The 25,419-nt window shown below is 35.9% G+C and overlaps 3 protein-coding genes across 3 annotated transcripts; 1 reads left to right on the forward strand and 2 right to left on the reverse strand.

Moving 5' to 3' along the window:
* Nucleotides 1-91: 91 nt before the first annotated feature.
* LOC133338041 (pseudouridylate synthase 1 homolog) lies at nucleotides 92-2,450 on the reverse strand. The gene is made up of 3 exons (XM_061546225.1): nucleotides 2,000-2,450; nucleotides 1,661-1,931; nucleotides 92-611 (listed from the first exon to the last, which is right to left on the reverse strand). The coding sequence occupies exons 1-3, from the start codon at nucleotides 2,421-2,423 to the stop codon at nucleotides 92-94; spliced, it is 1,215 nt and encodes a 404-aa protein (XP_061402209.1). The 5' UTR covers nucleotides 2,424-2,450.
* A 4,111-nt stretch (nucleotides 2,451-6,561) lies between these two features.
* Nucleotides 6,562-10,592, forward strand: LOC133338037 (zinc finger protein 333). The gene is made up of 5 exons (XM_061546220.1): nucleotides 6,562-6,828; nucleotides 6,902-7,536; nucleotides 9,940-10,074; nucleotides 10,140-10,250; nucleotides 10,421-10,592. The coding sequence occupies exons 1-5, from the start codon at nucleotides 6,562-6,564 to the stop codon at nucleotides 10,590-10,592; spliced, it is 1,320 nt and encodes a 439-aa protein (XP_061402204.1).
* Nucleotides 10,593-12,584: 1,992 nt separating this feature from the next.
* On the reverse strand, nucleotides 12,585-21,050 carry LOC133338039 (phagocyte signaling-impaired protein). The gene is made up of 10 exons (XM_061546222.1): nucleotides 20,974-21,050; nucleotides 17,815-18,039; nucleotides 16,326-16,519; nucleotides 15,935-16,233; nucleotides 15,728-15,872; nucleotides 14,583-14,855; nucleotides 14,322-14,517; nucleotides 13,113-14,260; nucleotides 12,856-13,048; nucleotides 12,585-12,769 (listed from the first exon to the last, which is right to left on the reverse strand). Exons 1-10 carry the CDS (start codon nucleotides 21,029-21,031, stop codon nucleotides 12,585-12,587), a joined length of 2,916 nt encoding a protein of 971 aa, XP_061402206.1. The 5' UTR covers nucleotides 21,032-21,050.
* Between the last annotated feature and the right edge of the window lie 4,369 nt (nucleotides 21,051-25,419).

Consider the following 25,419-nt stretch of genomic DNA (forward strand, 5'->3'; position numbering starts at 1 on the left):
TTATTTTAATACTTTTTTATATATGAATAAAGTAAAATTGTGCATTTGTATTATGCCTTTGAAACCACACATACATACACACTTAATTCGATTATTCTTCATTGTCATCATCATTTTTATTAGTTTTATCATTATTCGTTGTGGTGGCATCATCCCGACGCGCATCATAGGAATGTAACGGCAGTGTTTCCAACCATTCCAACAATGGTTTCTGCTCACATTCCGTTCGATAAATTGTATCGAATATTTTAGTTTCTATAAAATTGCGAACTTCCGGTTCTTGTTTCTCCCATGTCAATGGATTGTGTATACCGTCCTGACCATAGCGTTCATTATAACGTTCATAATGTACCGTGTCCAAAACCAAACCAAGACCGGGTGCCATGGGCAAATCTAAGCGTTCCTCGGTTAAAGCTCGATCCAGTGTTGCAACATCGGTGTGACCACGAACAATGGCTATTGTGAGACCAACCATTTTTCGAATTTGATGTAGCATAAAACTTTGTCCCTTCACTTTCACCGTTATGAATTCAACGCCTTGAGGACTTAAGAATGGTTCGGTACATGTAAATGACATAATGAAACGTTTGGCAGAGGGATCCAAAAAGTTCCTGTGAAAAAGAAATAATGCAGAAAAATTAATTAAATAGTACGAAGGGTACAAAACTTGGAGAGTGTCAACTTTATGATATTCTACACCAGAGTTCATAAAAGAGGTTATATAGAGGGAGTTATTTGAAATTATCCCTCGCTCAAACATAATAAACATCTTTGGTGTAGCCTTTAAGTAAGTAATATCTAATTCTGAGCCGATTAGGACAAAAACATATATGAGGGCTATACCTAAGAATCGATTGAAATCGCACTGTACACACAATACTCTAAACTCAATCGCACATACTGGTATAAATTGGACAAACGTAGGGTCGTTGCTACACAGTTTACATGAAATCGGTTGAAACATTATATGGGAGCTATATCTAAAACTGAACCGATCTTTACCAAAGTTAACACACATTATCGTGGGGACTTTCGCGCACCATTTACATAAAATCAAACCAAATTTGATATTGTTAATATATCTAGATCCGAACCATTAAAAGGAAATTTGGCACACATAATTTAAGACTCTAATTCGGTAGTCTATGCATAATTTTATATGCATGGGATAAACCTAGGGTCGTTGCTACACCATTTATTTAAATATGAACTGATTTTTATTAAAACTTGACACACATTATTCTAAACCAATTTCGGTAGCATATGCAGTATTTTGTTAAAATCGGATAAGGGTAGGTTCGTTTCTACACAATTTACACGAAATCGGACAATATTTTATATGGAGCTATATCTAAATCTGAACTGATTTGAAGCAAACTTGAAACGAGTCACTTAAGACACAATTTGGTACCCTATTTGAAATTTCGTGTTAATCGGATAAAAGTAGAGGTATAGCTACGAAATTTAAATGAAATCGGACAAAGTTATATATGGGAGCTATATCTAAATCTTAGCCGATTTGTATAAAACTTGACACCCGTTATTCTAACCCCATTTCGGGGGGGTCGGACAAATCTAGGGTCGTTGTTACACCATTTAGATAAAATCGGACGAATTTGTTTGTCTGGTGTAGAATATGTTATGTTGCGTTCCAACTTACTTGCGACTTGTAAAATTATGGAAATTCTTTGTACCCTCAAACAGCTGCAAGACTTCTTGTGCCTTCTTAACTCTTTCCGGCGTTAAACGGAATTTTTCAAATTCTGTCTTTTCATTGAAATCGGCAAATGCTATACTAGGCATTGTATAGGTATATGTTCGAGCATTACACTGATCTTTGGCATTGAAACCTTTTGTGACACGTTCTATGCCAAATAAACGTATCTGTTCGGGAAGATCTTTGTTCAGGGCATCAATATCCAAATCCTCAGCTAAAAAATAAAAAAAAAAATGATAATCAAAAACATATTCTACCAATACCAAAAAAAAAAGAACTTACGCAACTTCATGGAACACACTTGCCTCGCCGCCGAAACACCCTTGTCTGTTCTGGCAGCCCGTTGAAACAGACACGTTTGTGCCTGTTCAAAACTCTCATCGGTTATCCATTTATTTTTATGCATTGCCTTGAATAGCTCCTCCTCAATGGTTGCCATGCCGGGATTACGTTGCATACCAAAGTAATTTGCCCCCGAATATGACAATAATATGGCTGTCTTTTTTCGCTTCACCCGATCGGCTGGATTGAAGGCGGCACGTTTTTCATCAGTTTTCTCATCGTCTTCTGTTTTCCAATCAACCCATTTGCGACGCTTTAAATTCCGTTTCAATTTCTTCATTTCCTTGGTGGTTTCTATGGCCACTTCCTTGTCTTTTTTCCTCTGCTCCTGCTGTTGCTCCAATATATCCAATGCCTCAGACATTGCGGCTGTGAAACTTTTGTTACGTACTGTTGTTAGATGATCCAATAGTTTTAGGCGTTCTACGAAAGATGAATGACAAATGGGGAATTATGTTAAAAAGATGATTTAAATATTGGGTTTATCGTCTAAATACCTGCCTTTAAACTTCTTAATAAACCACTAATCAATATCATCACTTGCACTGGTCGGTTTAATTCAAAATTATTAAATATGTACACGTGTTTGTGGCGGTTGGAACCATGGGGGTTTTAACGGATTGACATGTGAAATGAAATAAAGAAGAACGAGAAGACAGTGATTTGTTTAGAATTGTAATAAAAACAAATAGACAAAAATCAGCTGTTAAAAGGGCACACTAGATGAGAAACCGTTAATCGTATGTTAACCGCTTATTTGAACAACAGGGTGTCTCATAATATTTATTACCATCAAAAATAGAGAACTTTACCAAATTTCGGGGGGCCCGTTCACATAAATGTGATGGACGTGAGTCAGGAAGGTGATTATAAGAAAGAAGGAATCGACTATATATTACTATTTTCTTCAATAAAATGATGGAAAATTCGTTGTAGAATTTCCTCTTGATTAAAAGGAACTCCTTTTCTCACCTCAAATTTATCCGGAAGTTCTCCAGGAACTATCCGAACGATATTGAGAGGGACTTCTTGATTGAAAGGATCCCCCGACCCAGTACTAAGACCGCCACGGTAGTCCCTTCAAAGAAGGAGAAACCTGTCGGGACTTCTAGTACACATAGGCAGCTGAAGGCTGGGACTTCTAAGCCCTCAGCATCCCTCAAGGGTAAACTGAGTACTGAGACTTCCAGACACCAGCATCCACAAAGACGGGAGGTAGGGGGCTCTCGAAGTCGGCCCGCAGGAGAGCCCGTAAAAAGACCTTTAAGAAGACCGATAAGACACAACCACCTTCTGTTGAATTGCCAAAGCCGATACCCAAGGCTGTGACAATTTGGCAGTTGCTAGTGGATGCGCCGAAGGTAGCGAGCGCGGAGCAGGTGCCTGCGTCGGCAGGGCATATCTCTGCAGCGGTTGCAACCCCGGGTGCCAAATCTCAGCCACAGCCCACTTCGGTTCCAGTCTTCTCTACTAAGAATAACGACATCTACATCGTCAAATCTCAGATACGACCATGCCTAAAGGTACAACTTCGCCAGAGGTTTCGTTCATGCAGCCTTAGGCCGCTACGTGCGGTCTGATACTTAATGCTGAGGACCAAAGGCTTTAAGTTCAGCATTGCGCTCAGAGCTGCTTGTAGCGTACTCCTCCGCAGAGTACAACATATTTTTGTTGTCCGGTGGATATAGAATATCAGCAATAAAAAGGTTGAACAACTCCGAGAAATCCCACCTAAGACAACTCTGTTTTACAGTTGCTTTTTTTGAATTCCATATATGACTGAAATTTACAAATATAGTTGCGGTACCATCCCGCCTACTTGATGTTAAATACTCGAATCTGGGTTCATACCAGGGATGCGAAATGAAATTATTTAAATTGTACTGACTTTCAATAAAAAGTGTACTTTTTTCAGTCCGATTGTACTTTTTATTTATTTTTTAATAAAATTTTTATTGTTATTAACAATTAATAAAAACATACATAAAAAATTAATTAAGATTGGCAGCAGTCGAAGCATGTATTCTGTTCCTTTCGTTGGTTTTAATTATATTTTGATATGAAAATACCCTTTCCACATTTGTAGATGAATGTGGAATATATAATAACCATCTAAAAATTTGTGATATATAAGGAAACATATCTTCGTGTAGTTCAGTTTTGACTTCAGTCACCATTGACCAACAAGTGCATATATTGTCCTTTTTGAAAGACTTAAAAATTTCTACATGCATTCTGGCATCCTCAGACAACATTTCTAATCTGATATTATTTATAATTTTTGTACATATTGCAAGAACAAAAATACCAGTATCCAGTAAGGAAAGTTCAAAAGTCGGACGGGGGCGACTATACGATACCCTTCACCACTTTAGGTACATACAAGAGATGCTAAAATATAGATATTTGTACATATTAAAAAAATATATACATACCATTCTGAAATCAATGAAAAATTGCATATCAAAAATGGCATGGCAGACTTGGATTCTTTGGTGTCTTTTGTTTTTAAATCCATACACCATTTGGTTTATGCAACTTTAAGGGGACCCCCCCATTTTCGGTTTCAAAAAATTTAGTTTTGTATTTTTTTGATTTAATTAAGAAGACCGATAAGACACAACCACCTACACTAATTCAAGAATGTCTCCATAAATTTTCAAATGAAAATCTCAACAATTTTTTAAGATATAGCCGATTTATTGTGTTAGCATCAAGTAACGGCATGAGGGCTTCTCAAACTTTAAACGCGTTTTTCTCCAAACAGAGTTTTTTGAGAATGGCGGGCACGATAACTCAAAAACTAATAATCCAATCGATTTCAAAGTTCCGCCATTTTGTTAATTGTTGTGCGAAATCAACAATCCTAGTTCATACAATATCCAGACATGTACTCTTTCTTTAATACAATATGCCAATTTCTATTTCGATTCCTTTTGCCTGTTACAAACATATGCACAAAGACATAATACCCTGTATCATAGTGTGGTGAAGGGTATAAAAATGGTTTGAAAATTCTGAAATAATAGAATTGAGCCTTAACTTTTAGGAATCAGCTTCGAAATCATTATTAAAATAATATTGAAGTGATTCCCACTGCGCCAAAATTGTTTCAATAACTTCTTGACGTGAAAGCCACCGAGTTGGTGAGTATTTAAAAACAACAGAAATATCTGTACCGAAATATTCCTGAAACAATGAAAAATCATCTCTCTCATAAAACTGTTACAAAAATAATAATTAATATCTTTACTGTATTTATCATTCTGATCGGGAATACTGAATTCTGAATTGGCATAGGACACTAAGTTTAAACTATGGTAAATTCATCCATTCGTAACGACAGCGGGGGATGGCGATCCTTTTCATATTGTATGTTTAAGCACTTATAATACTTTTAAGTGAGAATAGTTTGATACAATGTAGAAAAAGTGTTAAATATGTCACTGGGGTGCTATTGTATTTTTGACTTCCAAATAGTGCTAAAATTAGTACCAACTTTTGCATCCCTGGTTCATACAGTTGCTAAATCATTACTGTAGTCAACTAACTCTCCCTCCAACCCTTTGGACGACATAGCTTTCCTGATGATATCTGCAAAATCTTCCATTTTTTATTGTGTTGGAGGGCTCTTATTCGACGTAGCTCACTCCTTTTCACCTTGTCAATATCGGAGTGCTATATTAGGTTAGGTTAGGTTTGGGATGTACGGCTGTTGTAACAACCGTCCACTCGGAAACTATGTCCATTGTGATCATCCTTTATGTATAGGTGTACCTATAAAGAGAAAGAAGAAAAGATAGTGGAAGAGTAGAGAGAGAGGTAGTCAGAATAGGTGGGAGCGGAAGAGACATTATTTTAGCCAAGTCAATTTTTTGACAAAGCCTAGAATTAGGTTAGGGTCTATTTTGGAGAAGAAGACTAGATTATCAATTTCATAACATCCAAACTGTTTATGTCTTCTGTCGGTTAAAATAACACCCCTTCGGATCTGTCGCTTTAATGTCGTTAAATGCAATAGCCGTCCTGTCGTCCATCCTTCCAAGGCTCGAGAGTGACAAACATTGCCCACAATTTACTTGTTCCGGCCACAATGCTGTATTGCCAAAGCTTAGTCACTTTTGTCCTAGCATACTGGTCTGTTGACTTCAAGAGTAAATTCTCCCACCCTGGAGTTTTCTGGGGTTATACATTAGAACTTTTCACCAGGTTAGCCTACTTCATGAGGATTTATTTGACATATATGCAAAGGAATTGAAAAATTGAAACCCACTGGGTCAACGAAATCCGGTTAAATGTAAACGTACTATTAAATTCTTGAAAACTTAATCAATATTTCAATTTTTTCTACAGGGTGTTTCACGCAGTTTATTACCACCCCATGCGCCATCAAATCCCTGTGAGTGGCAATCATTCACATTTCATTAATTTTATACTTTTTGTTTTGATTCCTCATTCTAAACATTGGAAGTTCCTTACTGCATCAAATTTCTACTGCCTAAATGGATTCAGTTGAAAGTCCGACTGCGGAAACTCCTAATGTATCCGTTCAAAGTGTGACTGAGTTTCCGGTAGAAAAGATTGTATCCACTTGCAATTCTCCGCAAAAAACCATCATTGAGTTTCCAATATTGGCCTGTCGCATATGTTTACAAAGTCAGGAGGAAAATGAGACATGTCCAATGTTTCCCATATTTCAATCAAAGGATAACAATAAGTCCGATGAATTGCTGATATGTGACAAAATTCAAAACTGTACTGGCATCAAGGTATTCTTCCAAGATATTGGATTTTTTTTTCTTGTTCTTGTTGTAATTACATATGTATTTTATTTTCCAACAGATTCAAAATCACCAAAAGTTGCCATCATTGATGTGTAAAAATTGCCTTATATTTTTAAATATTGCACATACATTTGCCTCCATCTGTCGCAATTCGCAAAAATATCTTCATGAATATGTTTTGGAAACTGGTATAATGAATGATGATCTGAAGGAGGACGTACAATGTGATGGAATTGTAGAAGAATGTCAGCGAATCGAAGAAGCAGATGATCATGAAGAAAATGAACTTCAAAATCCTTCTGAAGAAAATATTACCACAATGGAATGCTATGATAATGAAGAGGAAGAAATACAATCATCCTTACCCGTTGATCGTCCTGCACAAATTCAATATAAATTATTGAAAAATACCAAAGATAAAACTTTAACAGAAGATGTACCACTACAACAGGATTTGATTAATAGCATAACAAAGGATTCTGTCACCATAACATCATCAAAAATACTTGCGATATCATCGGATGGTACTGCTATTATAGCTGAAAAATCGAAGAAAAATAATAGTACAAAGCCTATTGGCAATAATCCAAAAAAGACTCATACCTGCGAAATATGTGGAAATGCTTATGGACGCCGTTACGAATTGCAGGCACACATTCGTCGACATCATGATGTAAAACCTTTTGAATGCGAGTAAGTATTTTACGTACAACACCAACTAGGGCCTTGGAGACAATGTTATATATACATCCAATAAACATCCAAATATAATTTGAAGCGGCGGTATCAGTTTTAAGACTCAAAGCAATAGACGAGTGGATAGACACCGGACAGAACACACCGCACAAAAACATATTACAGGCAACTACAGAGTCAAGAATTAATACCTTTGGTTCAGATCGCATACCTGAAACGAGAGTAGTAACACGGTGCGATTACCAGATAGAGAACAATGGAATAGTGGGACTGGGACTGGGACTTTTTATCGAAGAACCGGGTACAGAAATGTTTCTTTGTCTTACAGATCACAGCACCCTCCTACAGGCGGAGGTTGAAGCTATAACGGAATTTCTTCACTGGTTAAGTTCAAACCAAGAACTAAATACAATAAATATTATAATTATTAGCAAACAAACTATAAAGGCAATATCTTCCAAAACAGTTAAATCCAAAACTATACTGGAATGTATAAATACCATTAATGATTTCTCACAACAAGGACTTGTACGAATTATATGGGTATATATTTTTGTGTATTCGGCTGTGATAGATATTGCAATAAAAAATAATACATAGCAGTGGGAAATGACTTGTACGAATTATATGGGTATATATTTTTGTGTATTCGGCTGTGATAGATATTGTTTTTTATAAAAACAATAAAAAATAATGTTAATATTTGTAATCAACCAAATATTATAACTTGGTGGTACTACAGCTTCCAGGTAGTCAAAGATTTTATATACCTTGGTGCCGTTAATGACATCAGTTTTGAAATTCGGAGAAGGATAATGTTGGCCAACAGATGCTACTATGGTCTAAGTAAGCAGTTTAGAAACAAGGCCACCTTCCGCCAGACCAAACTCACACTCTACAAAACGCAGCTCTTGCAGTGTTTGAGAGAAAAAGATCTATGGGCCGATTTGCGTTGACGGTGAATATCGCCGTCGAATGAACCACGAGTTGTACCAAATACAATAAATATTATTACGGATGGCAAACGAACTATAAAGGCAAAATCTTCCAAAACAGTTAAATTCAAAACTATGGAATGTATTAATACCATTAATGATTTCTCACAACAAGGACCTGTACGAATTATATGGGTACCGAGTCACCAAGAAATCATAGGCAACGAGATAGCAAATCAACTAGCTAGGAGTGCTACTGCACTAACCACAATAGATGTGAATACCGCCAAACCCTTTAGCGAAACACGCCAAGAAATCGGGAAATGTGCGAATGAGACCCATGAGGGGACAGGAAAAATCACGACAATCTTATGAAGTGACCCAAATAAAGAACAAACTAAGCAAATCCTAAAAAAAATAAGCTGACTAACGGGTATTCTGACGGGACACCTCAGCCTGAAGGCACATCTACTCAAGATTGGATGCGAAAGTAGCAGCATGTGCAGAGCGTGTGGGGAAGACAGTGAAACGCTGGAACATTTATGTGCCATTGCCCCGCATTTACATGCCTTCGTAAACAATTCTTGGGAAATAACACTCTTCACGGACTAACCGATCTTAGGGGGTGAGAATGGAGAAGACTGAAGGACTTCGCGACTTCTTTATACCCTTCAACACACTGTGTGCATATGTTTGTAACAGGCAAAAATAATCGAGATAGACCCGTGGTTCCTTTTGAGAATATGCATAGATTCACTTTCTGAGTCGATTTAGATATAGCTCCTATATATATATATGTAAAGTCCCTGTATATGTAAAGTCCGTCTAAATTATTCGATTTGTACGAATTTTGGCATATCGAACTGAATTAAGTCTAGAATGATGTGTGCTAAGTTTCGCGAAAATCGGCTCAGATTTAGATATAGCTCCCAAATATATTTTCGTCCGATTTAATGTGAATGGTGCACCAACTTCCCTATATATCCTTCGATTTGCTCGAAATTTGATATAGAGCACTGAATTAAGTCAAGTATGATGTGTTAAGTTTCGGGAAAATCGGTTCAAATTTAGATATACCTACCATATATAGTTTTTATATAAGTGGTCCCTAAATGTCTTTCGGTTTGCACGAAATTTGGCACTACGTACTGAATTGAGTGTAAACTTGTTCAAATGAAATGATATTGTTCTGTTAGTAGACATATGTAGAATATACCCACAGTGGTGAAGGGTATCATATAGTCGGCTCAGTCCGACTTTACTACTTTCCTTACTGGTTAAAAATATGTTTTAAGGTACTTTCCTAGCTGTGCGATTTGAATTTCCATACTTGCCTTGACGGCATTTTTTCTCTATGAATTCACTTACTGGCCGACCTTATTCAGGCCTTGGATATTAATTCTTATAATTTAAAGATCTTTCATTTTAATTTTCATTTTTGTCTAATTCTTAATTTTTCCAATAGAATATGTGGCCAGGCATTTCATAGTAACTTTGAATTATCACGACATATGCGTAAGCATACCGGTTTGCGTCCATATGAATGTAAATATTGTAAACGTACATTTGGCGACAGTTCAACGTTAACAAAACATGAAAGGTATGTAGCAAATGACCAGAAGAACCTGTTTCCGAGATATATTTTGCAACAATTTTCGTTTACAGAATTCATCGCAACGAACGGCCGTATGCCTGTAAAACTTGTGGTAAAACATTCACCTATTCCAGTGTTCTAAAAGTTCATCAATTGACACATACCGGAGAAAAGCCCTACAAGTATGTAAATACAAAAAACATCGATTAACTATATAGATTTAAAATTTTCGAATATATTTTCAGTTAGGAAGGACTTCATCTTTTATCTGTCGAAATAACTTAAAAAAAATAGACTTACATTACAATTACATGTTAATTCGAAATAATTTTCTTCTTCTTATCTTTCACAGCTGTGAACTCTGTGGCAGACGTTTTTCTCGCTCCCATCATTTAAGAGCCCATTTGGAAACGTTATTGCATTCAAACGATCCAAGATCAAAAATATTGCTGAAACGTATAAAGCGAGACGAAGACAGCGTTCGTGTTAATGGACCATCAACAAATCCATCTGTAAATATGTAACAGTTTAGATATATATTTTAGTGTATTCGGCTGTGATAGATATTCCAATAAAAAATAATGTTAATATTTGTAATCAACCAAATATTATAATTTGGTGGTACTACAGATAGTGTTGGCCATCAGATGCTACTATGGTCTAAGTAAGCAGTTTAAAAACAAGGCCACCTTCCGCCAGACCAAACTCACACTCTACAAAACGCAGCTCTTGCAGTGTTTGAGAGAAAAAGATCTGTGGGCCGATCTGCGTTGACGGTGAATATCGCCGTCGAATGAACCATGAGTCGGCATTGTCAGACGTATCGAGCTGCAGCGGCTACGTTGGCTGGGTCATGTTGTGAAGATGCCCCAGCTCAAAAAGGATATAAAAGCGAACCTACTGATGGTTCACGCAGAAGGTTAAGGTCGCGAGCATTGCCGAGCATGGTCTTTCAAATTGGAAAAACTGCGCAAAAGACACACGCGCCTGGAAATATTTTTTAAGCTCGGCTTATGGAACGAAAGTTCTGTCACAAGACAGCTAAGTAAGGAATAAGCAACAACTTTGGCTCTTAGACCACCTGTGGCAAAGAGTTGAGCTCGGACGGAATTTCCATGGTAATACTTATTGATATTGTTTATAAGGACATGTCGTTTATAACGATCCATTTTTTTCGATCCCTTGAACGTCTTTATAAGCGGTTTAGACTACTATATTTTCAGGTTCAAAGGAGTTACAATAGGCCTGTTGATCTAGGGCACTTAAAATAGGTGATCGCTAAACCCGTATTATCTTTTCGTCAGTCAATTTAAATGACTGATCGATAATCTAGCACAAAATATAATGAGGGAGCGATTTCAAAAACAATAGTAAGCGCTTTTTCGATGTAAGGGTCGTAATAACACCGCCGTGTGTCGTAGTTACATAACCTCCTTATTGTTGTTGTAGCAGCCCTACTGTTGTTACACAATGGGTTTGTTGGGTTGGAAGACGTTGGCCGAGTGAGACTCGAGTCATTTCCCATCATAATTGTTTTAATAGATTGGCTGTTGTTGAATGGTCTTTCTAGAAAAATATTGATAGAAGAGAATGAAAATAATTTAACTTAATGCTGCATGTTGATGCACAGCAGCATTATTTTGAGTAGATTGCAAGGATCTCCACTGTTTGTCACTAATGAAGGAGGCTGCATAATAAACTATGGAACGACCAAACGTTAAACCTTTTAGTACTTTGCTCCTATATTTCACCTCCAGATTAATGTAGTTGGAATGCGAGAAGAAATGTAGGAGGTTATCGAAGATCACACCAAGAATTTTGGGTTTATGGTTCTATATTTCACTCTTTTACCTCTTTGCCGATATCATCCACATAATCCAAATGGAGGAACTTTATTTTTACCCCAAACACAATAATCACAATGTTTTTAAAAACATACATACATATATAAAACTTATATTAAATTACTAAAAGTTTTTTTTATTGAATTACCAAAAAATTAGTTTTTTTTTTCTTTTCAAATTATTATTAATTTTTGTATTTTATTTTAGAAAAACACTATGCATTTATTGTTTATTATTTTTTAAACCACGATTTTGTATATCATCATCATTTGCACACTTTTTCTGTTTATGATTTTAAATAGAAATTTGTAATTGAATTATATTAGAGAAAAAAAAGAATTTGCACAGCAAAAAAATTGTTATTTTATTATCTTGTTCTTCATACAAATACGAATGGATATTGATTGTAGACTTTTTTATTGATGGTTGAAAAAAATTATGTATATATTTCACAGCTCGAGTTTGGTAAAAAAGTTTTGGGGTCATCAATAAAATACGCGTATTAACACACACAAAGCTATGTTGTGTCCAGTAACGTGTTTATTATTTTGACGTTGACATTTCCTTTTTCTAGATAACCAAACGAGTGAGCTTTTTTTTGAAAAGGCGCTTAAGCTTATAGCACACATATTAAAAATATGTACGCGCACTTCGTTTTGTTTTTGTCTGTCTTTACTTGGTAACCATGCGTATTTTATCCTTTAACAGATTCCTTAGTTCGGTAATCATAAACTCATGCGATTCTTTGAATGTCGATGCAACATCACCAATAAGTATAGCTTCCATTTCGGGTTTCAATGACATATCGGCCATAAATGAATTTAGATTACGTGGCAGTGCGGGAGTATTCCAATTAACTGTAATGAACACATTTCACGAGAAGAGAGACAAAAATTAAGAATTGTATTGATTTTAAACAGAATTGTTCACTCCCACTACTTACGTAAACATTTATCACAACGTTGGAATTCAATTTTCAATTGGCGCATCAATTCAACTGTCAATTGACAGCGTTCCTTCTCATTCATTATTTGTTCTACACCATCGGCAGAGGGTTTCCTTTTTTGTTTCGTTTTCATGGATGCTTGCAGTTTCTCGTAGATTGCTTGAAGCACAAAGGCATAGAGGGAAATCATCTGGGAAACAAGGAAATTATTATCATTTTCAAAATCAATTTAAGGAAACCTTAACTCAACTCACCTCTAAACATGAACCAACTTTGCTTTGCCATTCACGTCTTCGCCATAGACCATCTGTACTGGCGGCATTACTCTCCTTTATAATGGCCTCAATGCAATTGACAACCTCGACAGCATTATCCGACACGACCTTACATTGCAGCGGCAAATTGTTATTGCCCACATACATTTCAATCACCAATTGGGCTAAGTCACTAAAGAATTTCTCGTAGGGCATTTGTAAAAGTAAATGCAAACGTGTTGGTAATAAATCGACTAGAAAACGATTCGGCAGAGGTTTCAAGTCCTCAGCGGCCGCACGCAAACGTTTAAACAATTCTAACCATGAATCACGCAACGATTCAATAATTGCAGTATCTTTGGCACCACCGGGCAAAGCATCTTTGAGGGCCTGTAAATTGGGACCAGATGCGGCTGCAGCTCGACAATATTTCACACTTAAATTTGGATGGAATAAATCAACGAATGAAGCCACCATACGTAACATTAACGAGCGTATGTGCAATATTTCCACTTCTTGTTTAAACGATTCGCTACGTTCGCGTTCGGTGTCGACCAAATGTACGGGATCCCATCGAATCATGGCAGTTAAATCACGATTATCTCTCAGCTCATTCCATGAAATGCGATCTTCGGCCGGATCAATGGACATTATCATATATGTATTGAGATTTTGTTGCACATTTCCATAGAGGATAACCAAATCGGTTAGTTGGGCCTCCACCGATATGGCCACATAATGTAAACTATTGGTTAGACGTTCCTTGAAATTCATGAACTCTTCCAATTTGGAGAACGTACAAAAACGATATGTTAAAGCTATATATTCGAGACGTTCCTTATAGCTGTTCGTAAAGAATTTCAATGTGGTATCATAAACGGAGCGGGCCATTGAGAAACGTCCAGCCAATATCATGGGATTGCAGTGAACATAGCCCATTGAATCCAATTGTATTTGTTTAATTTCCAAATATTCATACATTTCTTGGGCACCCAGTAGACAGCCCAACATATGGAATATCTTAAGACTTAACAGTTTTACGTGGAAATTACTGGTGCTGTTGCGTAAAACATATTGCAATAGACACAGAGCCTCAAAGATGCGATCGGATTTTTGTTCCTGTTGACTTATATCGTACATAACATTAGCTGCAAATGATAAATACATTGGAATTGTTTGGAATATTTCAAATGTGTGTGTTGGACTAACCTGCCAATAAGGCATATGGATCTGAGGGACCCATATCTGTGGGTAACAAATCTTTGCCAAAATTACTAAGACCATGCTCGTAGTGCAATTTCAGTGATGTATAAAAGGCTAAACGGTGTTCAATATCTAAATCCAAATGGGAACCACAAATGCGTGATACTTGCAGGGCGCAAATATGTTTTTGCATTGATTCTTTCTGTAACGAGATAACAAAAAAAAATTGTTAAAAAATAGTAAATTTCTTGTATGCATTTGACTTACATCTTTTGGTAAATTTGTCGAACTAATGCCACTTTCGGCTAACAATTTATTGGCCAGCTCTTGTCTATCTTTTAAAGATATTTCCGGCAAAAATAAAGAGATATCGTGGGTACAGCATGGTTTATCGCCAAACAATCGGAAATAGTTAATTACCAATTCACTGAATTCTCCCATGAAGGTGTTGGCATCTAAATTATGTTGTCGCAAACGTTGATGCAATTCCAGACGTGCCAAATTTGGACCTCTTACCTTTTTCGTTGATGTTTCAATTATCTGAAAGTAATAGAATGAAATTTAGTAGCGAAAATCCAAAAAAAAGGGGAAGGAAGTGATGGAGAGACTCTTTATAGGCGTGATGGAGGGTGTCTTTTTAGGCCACATGTAGGGGACCAGCTGAAAGGATGAGTTTAAGGGGCTGGGTGAGGGCTGGGTGAGGAGGAGGTTTGTGGGGGGTCTTTATAGACGGTGTCTTTATGAAGGAGCTGAAGAGAGTATTCATAGAGCTGAGGAGACAAGTTGAAAGAAGTCTTTATAGACAAACTGGAGGATTACATTTTTCATAGAAGTCAGAAGGTAGTCTGACGAGATAACTCAAAAACTAATAATCCAATCGGTCCCAAATTTTGACACGTTTCTCTAGGAGTATATAGCTCTCGTATGAACTAGGATAAAGCCAATAGGTGAAGATCTTCCTTATTTTTTAACCTAGTTTGTGGTCAAAAATAGGCGATTTTCCAAAAAAAAAAAAAAAATCAAAATTCCGCCATTTTGTTAATTGTTGTGCGAAGTCAATAATCCTAGTTCATACGAGAGCCAGACAAGTACTCTTTCTAACACCTTTTGAATTTTCGGATTCCGATGTTCCAGTGAGGAGTTATCATACCCGCCATCAAAAATAAGGACTTTTCTTTGATCACAAAAAATTAAAAATTGAGGGAAGTTACTTTTTACGATGCTTTAAGCTTTGATCAGTATCTTCATTTAAAATATTAGTGCATGAACATATATTTACAAAAAAATAGGTATTTACATTATAACTTTTTGACAATTGCAATCCCGTGCAATTTAAAGGTACTAAAATTAGGGGGATTACGTTTTTTTTAGTCAGAAGGGAAGTCTGAACAAACTACATAAATTTTAATTACCTCGGTTAGAAAATCTCTACATTCTTCAAGAGGATTTTTAGTATCGGCTTTATTGTTTTCTTCATCAGATTTTTCTGATTTTTGTAGGTCATACAATTCAAAACAGGTGCCAATATAATCCTTGTAATAATCCCAACGATCATGACTGAAAAACAAAAGGAATCAAAACTAAAAACAAACAAAATATTTTTATTTATTGCGACTCACTCTTCTTTCAATAATTTCTTTAGCAGCTCATTACACTCGGACCACATTTTCAGTGATTTGAGCAAATTAATTTTCAAATATATTGGGGCGCCGGGATAAACTTTCTCACAAACCGGCCCGTTAAGGAAATCCAATGCTCCTTTATAGTTTTCTTGCAACTTTAAAATGTGCAAATATAAAAATGCTTCCTGTTCGGATTCTAATTTATTTTCCTGGATCATTTTATCGACCATACGTTGGGCTAAGGATAAATAGATTTTTCGTTTAGTTGGATTTGTACTTTCGGGGCCACGAATACCCTATGAAATACAAAAAAAAAAAAAAAAAAATTAAATAGATTGAATTAAATAATGATAATTATTCCACATTATTATGTAAAAATGTGTCTAACCTGCAACACCACACTCATGACAGCCCAAAAATAATAGGCATTTTTGGGTTGAGCTTTATACATTTGTAGGGCAACCGATTGCTGTGATTTGAAATCCTCCATGCGTACGTGCGAAATGAAAAGATGTGCCAACAGTTCTTCATTATTTGGCGATTGTTTAACCGCATAATTATAAATTTCCACAATTTTGTCCACTGTAAATTAAATTATTAAAATATATTCTTATCTGAATTATAAATTTCAAAAACAAAAAAAAAAAATCTGGTCTTTACTCTTTTAAATGCTAACGGTAAATGCTTTTGAGAATTTAGTGTTTTTTAATACGAAACATAGTTTTTAATGTTTACAACATAAATATTAGCTGTATCATGATTTTTGATTGACTTACAGTGGAACATGTTTAGTTAAAAATCATCTGATGAGATCTGAGATGAATAGATAGGGTGGCAAATCAAGACTGGTAAAAAAATTGGACCCAGGGGAGTCTTTGTAGACGAGTTTTTATAGACGAGCTGAAGGGGGGGGTTTAAAACGAGCTGGAAGGAATCTTAATAGACCACCTGGAGAAGTCTTTATAGACCACTAGAGAGGTATATAAAGTCTATAAAGGAGGGAGTCTTTATAGGCGAGCTGGAGGGAGTCTTTATAGACGATTTGGAGGGAGTCTTTATAGGCGAGCTGGAGGGAGTCTTTATAGACGATTTGGAGGGTTTCTTTATAGACGAGCTGGAGGGAGTCTTTATAGACGAGCTGGAGGGAGTCTTTATAGACGAGCTGGAGGGAGTCTTTATAGACGAGCTGGAGGGAGTCTTTATAGACGAGCTGGAGGGAGTCTTTATAGACGAGCTGGAGGGAGTCTTTATAGGCGAGCTGGAGGGAGTCTTTATAGACGATTTGGAGGGAGTCTTTATAGACGAGCTGGAGGGAGTCTTTATAGACGAGCTGGAGGGAGTCTTTATAGACGAGCTGGAGGGAGTCTTTATAGACGAGCTGGAGGAAGTCTTTATAGACTCTAGTCTTTATAAACCAGCAGACAATATTCGTTATGGACCAGGTACAGGGACTCTTTATAAATGCATGGGACCGAGAGAAGAGTTGGATGGAATTTTTATAGACGAGCTGGAAAGATTAGTTAATGTTTTAATAGACTTCCGGAATGAAATCTGTATGGAGTTTTTTTTTTAATCAAAGGGTGCCTTTATAGACAATAGATATAACATCTCCTAAAATAAAAAAAATCAGTATTATTAAAATTCAAAGCTAATTGTACACTTTTAAACATTTTCCACTGTACCATTAGCAGACAACAGCTGCATAATTTTTAAGATTTGAAATATGTCATTTGCAGAACGAACGGCCAACTACCAAACGACGCCTTCAATTTAATACAATTTGTATGCAAAATTTTGTTTCTTGTTTTTTTTTTTTTTTTTTGCTTTCTTTCAACTATTTTTGACTATTTTCTTAAGATTAATTAACCTCAACGTACATTGCTCCAATTCTTTATAGCAAAATGACAGCACTTGCAATGTAGCATCATTCACCGGCTTCTCATCGGCGACTGCCTGCAGATACCCATGACTTTCTTCATAGCGTCCCAGACGTAATAGCGCCAGACCTTTAAGTGCTTTTGCGCATAATAGATTTGGATGTTTCTTTAGGACTTTTTCGGATTCTTGTAGCGCCTTGCGATTGTTGCCAACCTCCAAATTATCTAAAAATATAGTAGAGAAAAAAACAACAAACGTAGGAAAACAAAATATTTTTTGTTTATGATAAATTTTTATGGCTAAAGTGATATGCATAATAATTTTTGTTAAGATTGTGAGTGACTGAATGAGTGAATGAATTAGTATGTATGTACAGTGCAGTAGACAATTAATTAGATGATTATATTCAAATATATAATTGCAAAGAATGTAAATATTTTAAAGAATAATAGAAAAATGATTGTAAGACTTTTAAAATACATAATATTAGAGATGCATATATTAAAATATATTAAGTTATCTGGTTGATTGCCTAAACTTTTTTAAACTAAGTGAAGGGTGGATTTATATACGAACTGGGGGATTGTCTTTATAGAAATATTGAAGACGACCAGAAGTGAGTCTTATAGGCGATATGAGGGGAGTATTCATGAACAAGCTGAACGAAGTACTTGTGGACGAGCTGGAAGTAGTGGTAATGTAGAGAATATTTATAGACTAGATGACGGGACTCTTTTTAGATAAGATAGACGGAGTATATATGGACGAACAGAAGTTTATTTATAGATGAGCTGAAGAGAGACTTTATAGGCGACACGGTAAGAATTGTTATAGACGAGCTGGGGGAGTTTTTATAAACGAGCTAAATAGAGCCTTTATAGACGTGATGGATTGTGCTTTATTGACGAACTGGAGGAAAGTTGGAGGTATTCTTCTTCCTATAGAATAGCTGGAGGTATTATTCTTCCTATAGAAGAGCTGGAAGTATTCTTCTTCCTATGGGAAAGCTGGAGGAATTCTTCTTCCTATAAAGAAACTATATAGAGTAGCTGGATGTATTCTTCCTAAAGAAGAGATGGAGGTATTCTTCTTCCTGTGTAAGAGCTGCAGGTATTCTTTTTTCTATAGGAGAGCTGCAAGTATTTTTCTTCCCCTGGAACATTCAATTTTTTCAATTGGAAGAGCTTTATGTATTATTATTCCTGTGGAGAGCTGCAAGTATTTTTCTGTCTGTGGAAGAGTGGCATGCATTCATGCATCTATTTTAAATATCTATCACGATTTCAACATTCAGACGGACATAGCTAAATCGAGATCGTTATATTGAGTGAGAGTGTGTGAGAAAATAATATTTGCCCAGACTTGAGCCTTAAATTTTATTTCATTGAACTATGAACACAAAGCCCAGGGGATAAGCTCTAATCACGGTCGTCCAAAATGGATTTCGATGTGAAGGAAGTAATTGTGTTTGGCTCTTATCCATTGGCAAAATCCTAAAATTCCGACCGAACGTCTCTGATTTAAAATGTATTTATACTAAGATAAATTTTGCGAAGGTGGTATTTTGGAAACTTTTTTTATTCAGATAGCCTTCCTTCCTCCATATATCAATTGCTACCTATCTTACCTATCAACAATCCACATAGTCGTATGTGCGGAACAATAGATCGGCTACTTAAAAAATAATAGTTTTTGTCGGTGGCCGTCTCTTGGCTGGGGATTTAAGTCTATAATCTCCTACGGATAAATGACAACACAGGCTACGCAACAATATCCCAATTTTAACACAACATTATTGATTTCTTCCGTAGAATAATAATTAATTTTGGCTTAACTCTAGTTTAGTAAAAATGATCAGATTTTTCTGAAAATGTTTTCCAGAGGTAGGTATTTTTACCCTAATTATGGGGATATCTTTTTTTCTTGGGGGACAGATACAGTCACATATCGCAACATTTTGGAAAGTGCAAATTGTGGTCTATCATTTGAGTCAGGACTGGAGAGGGACTATAATGGACCCAAGTTCGACTTTTAGGGAGTTTTTAAAAAAATCGGGGACCAAAACCCAGTTTTTTGACTATATCTCAAAACGGTTTGAGATAACCACATCATGTCCATGTGCAGAAACTCATTCTGAATAAAATATTTTGTTGTGTAGCCGGCCTTCGGCCGGGTATTTAAGACTTTCTCATATGGACAGATGCCAACACCGTCTACGCGACAGAATTTCCTTGTTTTTGTAGGGTTTTAAGACCCATATCTTTTGATCCACAACAGATATAGCCACATATCGCACTATTTTTGAAAGGGCAAATTGTGATCTATCATTTGATTCAGGACTGAAGAGCGACTATAATGGACCTAAGTTCGACTTTTAGGGAGTTTTTCAACAAAAATCGGGGACCAAAACCCAGTTTTTTGACTATATCTCCAAAACCTAAGTTTGACTTTTAGGGAGTTTTTCAAAAAAAAAAAAAAAAAAATCGGGGACCAAAACCCAGTTTTTTGACTATATCTCCAAAACGGTTTGAGAGGAACAAATGCACTTTACGGACACCTCTCAGATAATTTTGAAGTTGGTAGCACTTCTGATGCTGATTACAGCAACATAATTTTTTCGGGGGGAAAAAAGTACTTCCCGAGATATGGGGTTCCAAAGTTCAAAAAATACCCCCACTTTTTATTAAGTATATTTACGAATACCACTCCGAAACGTTTCAAATTTTACAGCAGATAGTCCTTTTGGAGCTGATTACAACCACATCATTTTTTGGGGGGAACGTCGTACAAGAAAAAAAGATATCCCCATAACTAGGGTAAAAATACCTACCTCTGGAAACATTTTTAGAAAAATCTGATCGTTTTTACAAAACTAGAGTTGTTCCAATCTATAAAACTTTGGAGGACCATATCTCAGGAAATATGAACTTCCACAAGAAAATAAGTATGTCATTGTAATAATGGCTTCTAAAACTACTTATGTTAAAAAGTTTGATACACAACCGGCCATTAAATTAGACTTGAGCAGTAATTGTTTAACAATATTTGACCTGGACAACAAGTTGGAAATTAAATCAAATTGTAATTTCAAGTTCTATTTTAATAGAAGAATTTTCAATAAAAATCGATACAACATACACTAAATTAAATTAACTTACCATAGATTGGACGCAAACGCCTCTCAAACACAGCTGGATCTTGTACGTGTTGTGTCATTACTTTGTCTTCCTGGTTTTCTTTTTATTATTCTATAATTTCAATTCTATTTGAAATTTTCAACTATTCACAACAATGTTTCCGAATACTTAGTATATTTATCTATGATTTATGTGGACAGTCAGTGTATAGTTTTTGTTGTTGTCGTTTTTTATGAACCAATTGCTTTCGCTTTCTTTTGGCGCTCTATCTGGTAACCTGTAAAAGCAATGATCTTTCACATTATCATCAGAAACACACAAACACCCGCACGCACATCAATCAACATTTTTATTTTTATACTTTCGGGATTATTTTTTTTTAGAATTATGTACCACACACAAACACACCCGGTGCCGGTTTTTTGGTTTCTATTTTGTGGGTGGCTGGTTGGTTGGGTAATGGGCTAAAGGAGTATTTTTCTTTTTTCTTCACTTGCAGTAAAAAGATATGTACGTAGGTATGTATGTATATTCACATGATTTTTGTACCCAAACCCAATTGCAAAGAAAATGCAGGTGTTATTTAAAAAAAATATAGAAAAATAATTTAGTAATTAGGAAAAAAAATACTCGTATTTATCTACAGATTTTTTGTTTCGCGGTTACATTCATTCACACATATATGTATTATATATATGTATCAATTTTTTACACGGTTCTAATTTTTAATTATAGATTATTTTCTATGCAAAAATAAATAGACGAGGTGGTTGGTCTCATCATAATTATCTCACGGCGGATTCATAAACGGTGGTGAGGTGCTCCAAATTTTGACGGAGGTTCATTTTCCTTAAGCAAATTATGTTATGTGTCTCGACCGACCGACCGGTACGGTGTAAAGTGCGTGTGATGATTACCGCTTTAATCACGTTTCACATCTCTTCACATCACGTTGGTTCTTGAACAAGTCGTCCGGCATGACCGGACCGGTTGTCGTATAATCACCTCAATTTTAATCAATTTCCAATATTAATTGAATTCCATTTCACATTGATAAAATTATTTAAAATATTTAATATTTCTTCAATTAAATTTTAATACAGAAAATCACCACAAAAAATATTTTGCGGATAGAACGACTACTTCACTTGTGTCGTTCCGAAACGAACCAGTTCATAGGAACTCTTCAGATAAGGGAACGATTGGAACTAGTAACTTGGTTAGTTCATCTTGTTCCATTATTTATCATTCGCTTTGCAGATATTGCCACATTGTCTGTAGTTGTTTAAAAGTACGTTTAGATCAGAGTTGAACAGAATTAAATTTAGAGTAAGTCTGCTTTTCCACAGGCAAATTTTTATTTGGCAAATACTGAGTTTGTAGGCGAGAGGGGTGCGAGGGAGAAAAACAAAAATTTGCCTGTTCATAATTTGCCGTACACGCAAATTCTGCTTTGCTCTGTTCGTTGAAAACAATTTTGTTGACATTTCCTTTTGAACCTATTCGCTTTACTGACACACAGCCGGCTTTTGTTTACGAACCTGTTGCTTTAATTTGTGCAAGTGAAATTTAATTTTTAATTTTTGCAATTTATATAATAAGATATATAAAAAATAAATAAAATATTAAAAAAATCTTTAAAATGCAAACACTTTTGACTTTTATTTTCTTTCTTTTGTATTTTGATTCGCAAATTTGGCAAAGAAAAATTTACTAATGGAAAAGCAAGCGAAAATTTCAAAAGAGAAAACAAAAAATTTGCCAAATAAAAATCTGCCTGTGGAAAAGCAGACTAAGTGTATGAGAGCGTAAGTGAAAGATCCCATTCAAAAATGATTGGCTAAGAGAGAAGCAAAGAGAATCATCACCGCTATCGTACTATTTTGTGCATTAGTGGTTTAGATCTACGAAATCTACTTGATCTCATATAGAAGAGCTGGAGGTATTCCTCTTTCCGTCGATGAGCTGCAAGTATTTTTCTTCCGGTGAAAGAGCTGCAGGTATTCTTCTTCCTGTAGAAGAGCTGCATGGAAGAGCTGGTTAACTAAATCTGATACAATGTAAACGTACTATAAGGTGAGGTATATGCCATGGAATTGGCAAAAAATATAAGAGAAACGCACTATTGGTCAAGATCAATTAATAAGATCACCCAGGCAGATAAAAAAACTGTTTTATGCAAACAATTGAGTTTTGACAGAAAACGTTAGACGCAGATGGTCTTTCTGGGTGATCTGATTAATAGACAATGGACCTTATAAAAACAATGAATGCTGGGCAGGAGCATTCACCGGCGGATAAGTACAATTTGGCTAGAGGAATGCATACCCAATGATTGGAACCGTGCACAAAAAAGGAGACAAGACGATTTGTGCCAACTGTAAAGAAATAAAGAAGGAAACACATACGAGGATTCATGCCTTTCCTGTTAAGTTGGCTTTGTGTGAAATGTCAATTTATGAAGGAATATCAGAGCCAAACTTTATTTTGTACGTCGTTCTCCTTTATTCTTTTACAATAAAAGAAGCCAACTTAACATACCAAGCATGAAGTCTGCTTATGTGTTTTTGCCTTTTGTCTTCTTCCCATGCTATCCAGCGTGCTGTGCGAACGACTGAAGTCAATGGTGACACTATTTGACCATACTAATGCGGCTTCAGATCTGTGAAATCCACCATTGACCAGATTTTCATTCTGTAATAAATCCTGGAAAAGACAAACGAAAAACAAATCGGCACATTCCATCTTTTCGTCGACTACAAGGCAGTAGTCGACAACCTTATCCTTTCAGCGATGTTTAAAGTCATGTCTCATGATCTACTAATAACGTCACCCAGCTAGCGAAAGTCAGCTGTTTTTTCTCAAGTCTAATGTCAAAAATTTGGCTTTTGTTTACGTTTTCATAATGGAAATCAGTGTTATCGTTGGGAATTTAAAAAAATTGTACAAAAAATCGTTTCCTTGAAAAAAGTCGCATAGAAAAGTAAAATCGTCAATAAAACTGTTCTTAGAATATGTCAGATACCCTTGGACCTCAAAAACGACGAATCAAAATAAGTTTGTATTTATACATAAAATTGAAAATATAACCTAAGAAAAACATGAAAGAAAAGTCACACAAAGCTTAAAAAGTGGCAAACAGAGTTACAGAGCATCAAAAAGGTTGCAAATTGCTATGTCTGGTTTCGGCATTCCCATGGGCATTCCTGCACAATTAATACGGCTATGCGGAATAACTTTAACTGGCACAAGGTCTGCAGTTAAAATCGGAAAGGATCTATCGGAGCCCTTTAATACCGAACTGGGATTCAGACAAGCTGGAAAAGGTCATATGAGAGGCACAGATGAATAGAAATGCCACTCTGTACACCAAACAACACATGTTACTCGCCTACGCCGATGACATCGATATAATGGGTCGAGCATTGCGAGCAGTAACAGCCACCTTTGAACCAATTGAGAAGGAGTCTACCAAAGTGTGTCTGACAGCAAATTGCGAGAGGACCAAACTGATTGTATCAACGCGCAAGGCGTTCAGTAGACTCTGAACTTGAGAACTACAGCTTCGAGGTAGTCAAAGATTTTACATACCTTGGTACGCCATAAATAAAACTAACGACATAAAACTAATGATCCGACGTCGTCGTTGGCCAACAGATGCTACTATGATCTAAGTGAGTAGTTTAGAAACAAGGCCACCTCCCGACAGACCAAACTCACGCTCTATAAGACGCTGATAAGGATCCTGATTACAACAATGATTTTGTTCCGGCTTCGTCTAGAAGTAATTTCTTTGATAAGGATGAAACAAATATTTCATGGCATTTCCTACTGTATTTTGTAAGGAAATCATATTCATTCGTTATTTTTTCGTGTTATTAGTAATGTGTTAAAAAATGTCACTTAAACATGTTGCGAATATTAATTTTATATTTGACAGAACATACATAGTCAACGACGAAAATATCAAATCAACCATTGTGGAGAATAAAATCTCTCTTTCTCACCTTATAAAAATATTTTATTGGAAAATGGAAAACAAAAACAGTTCTATTGACAATTGTTATAAAATAAAAAAATATATCCGTGTGAACGCTTGCTTAAATTTCTACTTTGTCTGTGTCACATAGGGGTTAATAAAACAGCAACAACAACAACTATAAGAATTTCATTAATCAGCTGATTAGTGATTGGATGTCATAATATATGTCAGCCGACACGAAACGAAAATTGGAAACAAAACAAATGTCAAAAAATTCATTGATTGAACGTCCAAATCACAGGCACACATACACACACAAACACATGCTAAATATTAGATTAGTGCAAATGAGGACTAAAAAATAAAAAAAGAGAAAAATCCACCAAACAGCAGAATTCTAGGGGACCATACACGGCTGTAAAACATATCGAAAATTGTGAAGATAGACAAAACAAAAAATTAATGGTCTCATAAAGCGCGAGTGT

This window comes from Musca vetustissima, unplaced genomic scaffold (genome assembly GCF_032173495.1).
Source record: "Musca vetustissima isolate MV318-11 ecotype Yass unplaced genomic scaffold, APGP_CSIRO_Mvet_v1 utg14379, whole genome shotgun sequence".
In the NCBI taxonomy this organism is placed as follows: domain Eukaryota; kingdom Metazoa; phylum Arthropoda; class Insecta; order Diptera; family Muscidae; genus Musca; species Musca vetustissima.